This window comes from Plectrocnemia conspersa, unplaced genomic scaffold, assembly GCF_051122295.1.
Source record: "Plectrocnemia conspersa isolate PC_06_02 unplaced genomic scaffold, ASM5112229v1 ptg000013l, whole genome shotgun sequence".
Classification (NCBI taxonomy): Eukaryota; Metazoa; Arthropoda; class Insecta; order Trichoptera; family Polycentropodidae; genus Plectrocnemia; species Plectrocnemia conspersa.
In genome coordinates, this window is record NW_028277177.1 from 842,902 (window position 1) to 850,969 (window position 8,068).

The following is an 8,068-nucleotide window of genomic DNA, read 5'->3' on the forward strand; positions in this document are numbered from 1 at the left end:
AAAATAATATCGTTTTATAAAATAATAAAAATAAAATACAAAAAATATACCGAAATGTCAATTAACCTTGGAGTTTTCAATTATTACTTATTTAATATTATGGTATTATATATATTTGTATGAACAATTAAACATTAATTGTATATTTTATATTATTAATTATAATTGTTTTATTTTATATTATTCTTTTGTTTAAAAAACATAAAAATATTTCATTTACAATTTTGTTTTTTACTGCCTCTTAAATATTTATATTTTTAACACTTGAAAATGAATATTAAGCATTAGGTAATATAATTACTTTCATGTGAATTATTAATTAATTAGTAAGGTTTTTCCAGTGCCACCATAAGAAGAAAAAAATGATCATCTGATAAGGCGATCAGGATGCAAGAGCAACAAAAGGCAATTATTATTACAAAGTAGTTGCGGTGGGGGTACGTTAGTCGTTCTTATATGAAGCAAACGGTTGGGTTTTTAGGTAGTCGCTTCTCACCCACAGTGCCGAGCGGATTTTCGCGTGACTAACTGATCATCTGACCCTCGACATGCCAAACATGACCCTCATCCTCGTAGCCCTGGTGGCTTTCATGGGCCAGCAGATCACAGGTTGGTGACCCATCGACATTTTTATATATTATACTTGTTTGTTAAACTTTACCTTGAACTAAGTACCTAATCCAAATGATCTAATACCAATATGATTTATCTTGAACATCGTGAATTATTTATCGATCCTAGGATATCCGTGTTGGCAAGGTCGAGTATTAAGTCATATTCAGTGTGATTTTAGCTAGCACATTAATTAGCACTAGGTGCTTTTGTAGATTTACTCTTTGTTAAAAAAACAAACAAGAATGCGATTAATAATTTATTATGGGCAGGACGTTATATTATACTATTTGCATACAAACATCGTATTATAATATTCGATCAAAAACCAGTTGAAAATAATTATCAACGATTTTAATCTGAGATTTCTCCCTTTAAAATATAATGTTGGATATGTCCCGAAAATTTCCCCTATTATTATTTTTTATTTTGTACAGAATGCTTTGATTAAAGTGTTATTTTTAATTTACGAGGTCAAATATTACAATGATAAAAGAATTCTTACAAAATTATATACATAAAACCGTATCGCAAAAAGTGTTACTAATGAGATAAAAACCTTCCATTTTTTAATTTATCATTATGTATAATGAAATAATATTTATATATTATTTTTAGTTATATAACAGGTATTGATATATCGGCGTTTTTAAATTTTAATTACTATTTCTGGTTAATAGTTTCCTAATAATTTAATTTTTTAACATAACAAAATTAACTAAATCACTATTTTTCTAAAACTTTTCTTAAGAACATTTCCTATTATAATGGTACTGTAACATTTAAACCAAACATCGGTAAAATGATAGTTTATAAAGATGTTAGTTGATCTAAAAATATATTTGGAAAATAAAAAAATAACCACTATATTGTCATAACGGTTATTTTTGTCAAATATTTTCCATTAATTTTTAATCAGCAATTTAATTAAACGGTCAGTATTTTTTACTAAATGGTTTGTTATTAAATAGTAATTATTCAGGGATCTTATTTTTTCATTAAATATTCTAAACTATAACATATGTGTATACTAAAATTATTTATAATGCTTCCAATATAATATGAACCAAATTATAAAAGTAATGAAAAATAAAACATTTGCTTTGTTACTGTCTAGCTTCACTTACCATTTATCAAAAAATTACTGACCACTTTATGATAAATTTATTGGCCATGTAGTAACTTGCTATATATTCATAATATTACAATAGTTTATTTCTAAAACTTTTCTAAAAATCTTGTAGTTATCTTGTTTTAAAACGGCAGCTACACAGAAAATTAAATAAATCATAATAAAACTTTAAATAAAATTATTATAGAATATAACGCTTTTTATCACCACAGAAACTACAGTATCTTGAATATTTTTTTTAGATTTTTTCCAAACTAATTAATTGTATTATACAATAAAAATATAAATAAAAAAAAATATTTTTGAGACGTGGGATATATCGATTTTTGTGACCACGTTAACTGCAGTACTTTTAATCGGACTTTTCTGAAAAATTGGCTTTGTAAATATCTCAGCATACTTTGCTAGTCAGTCAAAATGGCGGTTATTCAAAAAATAAAAATAAATAGTCAAAAGTTCAATTAAATAAAAAAAAATCAAGACTGACAAATTGCATTATATAATAAAAATTCAAATAAAATGAAATATTTTTACAATGTATTGTTTCAAAATGACGACTATTTAAAAATTGCTCCTTCAATTAAAAAACAGTTATATTTTTTATTTATGAAATATAACAGTTTTTGTGACCAGAAGTATAGCTATATGTTATCCGTTGCTTGCGCCACTGCCGTTACGAGTAGTAGTCCGACCCTTATGGGCGGGCACCCAGCTTTTGACGGCCAGATGAGCGGGACCCCCCCCCCCCTCCGTAGTGCTAAATATGTTATTGGAGTTGCATTAGTATTTCTCCCGAGCGCTCGAGGGACGTTCTCGCGTTGGCTGGCCTGCTTTGCGTATCATCCTTGTAACAACACCACCCCCCTGATCTTCTAGTGGTGTATAAATTGCCTAAGTCGCCTTATTCATCTGCAATGCTTTGTTCGTCATGAGTAGTGCCTCGCGCCCTACCTCAGACGGGCAGCCCGGGAGGTCACTTCCCCTTAAGTGTTTGGGTTTTAACCTCAAGAGTGGTTCGGCAAACAGGTCGAATTGCGCCGAGTTTTTGTGACCACGATAAATGCAGTACTTTTAATCGGATTTTTCTGAAAAACCGACCTTTTCAAAATCTTAATATATTTTGCTAGTCAATCTGATCCGCAATCTTGTTTCAAAATAGCAGCTATTCAAAATATTAAGAAATTCGTAGCGCTGGTAAAATAAATCCTATAGAAAAATGTAAAGAGATTGAAATTATTTTATAATGTATTTATGAACTAAATATGTTAAGAAGTTTTCAATATTTGAAAACTATATAAATAGTTTATTTCTCAAAAATATTAATTTACGTATTTCAAAAATAAAAGTGACACAATAAAAAATACAATAGCTTCTCTTTATTCTTCTACTTACTTCAAGCTTCTCAAAATGGTCGATATGAGTCGATTTAGGGTCGATTTGGAGTCGATAAAAAATATAAGCAAAAACCTCGACTATAATTGTTAGTTACATTTAAAATGTATACACATTAGCTACAAATATAGGTTTTTAATTTTTCAACCCAAATTAGTAATAAAACTATTATTAATAAAAAAAAACTTTTTTTCTGGAAATACAATAAAAATTTTGAAAAATTTTCCGTCAAAAAGCAATTCTTTAATGGTTTTAATAAAAGCTTTATTGTAGTGCATCTGATTAGATAAAATCATATGAGATATATAGTATGTAAAATAAATATTATATTACAGACATGTATATATGTAATATGAAAAAATATTCTATTGCAAATTTTTTTTATTCACTTTTTTAAGCACTATATTTTTTAATTTTTTTTGACCAAAACCGTTATTTAGAAACAGTATATAAATATACCGATATTAGCTCTGATATATTTACTTTTGTTACTTTTTACGAAAATTATTCTTGGCTTTATATTTTGGACATCATCATTAAGAAAAGAATCGAATCTTGAATATGGTGAAGGATATTTTCTACAGGGGAGATTAATCGATATTTTAATAGTGTTCTCAAAAGAGTTAAATTTCAATAAATTTAAATTCAATATCCCGAGAAATAAATCAATTTTTGTAACATTGTCAATGACATCACCTCTTCGTCAATGACGTTCCAACGTATATAATGCAATACAAATGTTGTCAAATAAAATTACTTCAATTCAATGATGTAACCACAATCGTCAATAATAAAATATCTTCTTTGACAATCTAGAAATATTGTAATTTGTAAGATGTTTGCCGTTAAACGTCGATTATTTGAATTGTTATTATGAAACGCATTAATTTTAGGTATTCGTGCCTAATACCATGTTTGTTTTCTAACCATCGTTAGATATAATGCGACGGAACTACTAAACGGAACACTGACCGCCTTGGGACTGATATAATGGTACATGGGTATACCCAGAGACGAGAATACGCGGATTATGCGTTAGTCTGTTAGAGGAAAACTGGTTTTTCGACTTTGCGAACAATCATTTATTACCACTAACTGATGGTCTTATCGATCTGCAACATTTGCACGCAGGAGATTCAATGAACTCCTCGCGGATTCCAGTCCGGTGAGGCAGGGAAGAAAACTAGTCGAGATGAAAGATTAACCTATGCTCGTCTATATGGTATTGCTTCATCGATTTTACGATTGTTTATCTTTCTTCTGTGTAATCGATTGAAGGATTATTGCGGAATGATTTTGAAAGTCGCACGTGGACAACCGAATATGGCTCAAGACAGCGGCAATGACATTATTTTTTGATAAAAAATGTTAAGCGTTTAAAGAAACACTACAATATAAGGAGTAAATTGTCGATAGAATGTTATTTAGTACAAGCTATAAAATTCCTAAAAAAAAATTATAATGTAATTCCGTCCGCATAGCGTAAGATTGTGAGTGTAAAGCGCCAAAAAATGAATGCGTTAACGTTCAATATATGTTGTTTATAATTTATTTTAATTTTAAGAATTCATTACTTTAAACATTGTGCGCGACCTTTGAACAATCAGTTAACATAATAATAATAAACATAACGATAATAAAAATATTTAATTAAATACTCAATATCTAGAATAATATTGTTTTGATGATGTAATAGGTATTAACGTGTGTTTTATTTCAAGCGAATTACTTCAGTATTTAGACAATATATTCAATTAGACTTTATTATTATTCTCATCAAGCTTAGGGGAACTGTGCGACTTGTATAATCACTTATACTTAAAAGGAGTACCAAAATTATAACTAGAATAAAAACATCAATAAAACTAGTGAAAATCAGTTTAAACTTATTGACTAGCCCGTTGACGCTTGTTTGTTTCTCCATTCCCCATACATTTCCCCTTTAATATCAGTGTCTTTCCGGTCTCTTCGTCCACTTGCAGTGTGTATCTAGACTGTTTTTTGTTACACAGTGTCACTTAAGAGTGTTTGTGTTTATTTTTAAACGCCAATGGTTTTCTGAGGATGTGTTACCACACCGAATTATTTTCATTATATTTGTTGCATTTATACCATAAAAATATAAAGAAAAATCTCAGATTTTGTGGATAAAGTGTACTTTGCTTATTATTTTCCTCCCCCATAAGTTTGTTAGATTTGCGTGGAAGAACTGAGGCACTAGTTTCATGGTAAAATGCAGTCTTTTCGCTTAGGTATACCAATCGTTTTGAGGAAGCCAAAAAACATTGATGACTGTTACCTTTGCTCTAGTAATGTGCAAGGTTTTAATCTGAAGAACACAAAGAAGATTTCTTATTTTAACATTCAAAACTTTCACCCAGTCCGAGTCAAATGATTTAGCCAGGTTTAGATCTTCCTATGGAATCTGCAGAACTCAGATTCCAGAATAAAGGAAAAAATATTGACATCTGCTACGTCCTTTTATTGGTTTCGAAGTAGAGAAAAAGTGTTTGTTCCTTTTTTTCTCAAGAAGGTGATCTTGTTTTTTTGCAAAGATGTTCCAGGGCTCATGGTAGCTTTCAACATTGTATACAAACATGACGATTGGAAGCTTTTTATCAGTGGCGTAGCTATGGGGGGGCGGGCCGCCCCGGGCGGCACTTGCTTGGGGGCGGCATTTTTGCGATGGGACCGTCTAGTGTGGTTCTTAACCCTGAATGGACTAAAACATATATAAATCCGCGAATAACAAGAGTCTAATAATAACCAATTTATTATTTTAAGAAATTCTGATATTATGACCCTGGAAAAAATATATAGGGGGGGGGGCGGCAATTTTAAGGATCGCCCTGGGTGCCACATATCCTAGCTACGCCACTGCTTTTTATTGATTCATCAAAAATAAGTCTGAAAGTAGTACTCTTTACTTTTAACCCTTTTACCGCGGCGTGGGGGAGCACCCATTTATGCCACAAGTTATTTAAACATTATTTCAATAAATTAAAGTGTTTTTCAACCTTAAATTATACAAAAAAAAACATATTACAAGGCTCAAAGGTTCATGACGCCCTTAAGTACTAGAGATTTTCTTGATGACTTCTATAGGTGTCATCCGTGGTCAAATGGTTTTAATGCTCGACAATACTATTGACTTCTAGAATATCGACGAACTAATATTATTTAATAATAGCTGGCATTTGTCAACCTTGATTGTTGTATGCAAATATTGCAACCGCTTTTGTGTTACATTTTTTTCTGCCGCGTCAAAGTTATGCAAAAATGTACTATTAGTAACGGTGGTTATACCAGTTGAGCGCAAAGATGACGCTATCCAATAAGCCTGCGAAAACAAGTTGCGAACCTTAACAAACGAGAGATGAATTTGCGTAGGTCGCGAACTTAACGGCTTGCCCTGACCCGATCCGTTCGTGACCGTTCATGGTCGACATCGGTGAGGTCATAGCCAATCGCGTTCTTCTTCTAAGTATAGCCAACTTGACACAAAAAGGGCAAAACGTAATAAAAATATTATTAACGTTTAAATACACGATGTATACCTAATTTTCATTGCAAATAAATATATATATATTTTACTAATGATTGATTTGCATATTTCAGCTGAGGAAGGACTCCCTCCCGTAACCGACGTATGTTTGGGTTGTATCTGCGAAGCCGTATCTAACTGCAATTTGACATACACGTGCGACGGAGACACATGCGGTCTTTTCAGAATCACGTGGGCTTACTGGGCCGATTCTGGCAAACCTACACTCGATGGACAAACACCGGACATGGCAAATGGTATGAATAAACTGGAATTAATTGCCCTAGATGGGGTAAAAATATAAATCTCTACAGTAAAATATTTTTATTAAACATACATGTAAATAAAATATTTTTAACACTAATACTAAATTGAGAGCGTGAATAATTTCCGGATGAATTTCTTAAGCTTAGATCCGACAACGAAGCCATATTTTTTTACAACAACGTATCATTGAAAGGGATGTGGATTTTTTGCATCCACCCTTTGAATTTAGCCAAAAAAATGCATGTCATTTAATTAAACACTATGAATCCTAATAAAATTAAAAAATTTAAATGACGTTCCTGATTCTAAACCAGATTTTTTTATATAAAAAAAATATCACAAAAATATTTTTTTAAATATGTTACTCCAGTAAAATCATATTAGAATACATATACATACGTCGTAATAATTGCAATGCCGATTCAGACCGCGCGCTCGTTGATCTCTTCTTTTAGCCTTAAACTTAATACTTACTTGGTCTCAAAAACAAACTTAGTGGGTAATAGTCTCTCATCGTAAATTGGAACAAACAGTAATTTTATTAAGCTCGTTTTATAATTACAAAGTATACATCTCATGTTTTTTTCACATCATTAATTACAGTATTTTTTATACATAAGTCATTAGAATGATTGATAAAAAATATTCTTTATAAATTTCAGCCTATCAAAACTGCGTGACTGAGCCTAAGTGTGCTGCCAGAGCTGTTCAAGGATACATGGCTAAATTCGGAAAAGTAATATATACAATTTCATTATTTCCTTTTATATTTGCACAGTTTTGCTTATTTACATTTTACTTACAGGACTGCAACAATGACGGTATCGTCAATTGCTACGATCATATGGCCATCCACAAAAAGGGTGGATATGGATGCACGGGGGAGCTTCCTTATGAATACGTGAACAAGTTCAACTTATGCATATCAGCCGTTCAAAGCCGACAAGGCAAATAAATAATCAATCATAATGTGTAGCTTCCTTAAACGAAAGCTTCATATTTATATTATACTATGATTTAAATAAATCTTGCTATTTTCAGTCATGTCAATTAAGAATATGCATTTTTAAGTTAGAATTATGTTTTTGTCGTAATAAATGTATCTATTTATTAACTGAAAT

At 31.0% G+C, this 8,068-nt stretch overlaps 1 protein-coding gene across 1 annotated transcript; it reads left to right on the plus strand.

The window, feature by feature from the left end:
• Positions 1 to 411: 411 nt before the first annotated feature.
• On the plus strand, positions 412 to 8,068 carry LOC148226847 (lysozyme-like). Its single transcript, XM_088201515.1, has 4 exons — positions 412 to 609; positions 6,755 to 6,937; positions 7,610 to 7,683; positions 7,753 to 8,068. The coding sequence occupies exons 1-4, from the start codon at positions 549 to 551 to the stop codon at positions 7,900 to 7,902; spliced, it is 468 nt and encodes a 155-aa protein (XP_088057641.1). The 5' UTR covers positions 412 to 548; the 3' UTR covers positions 7,903 to 8,068.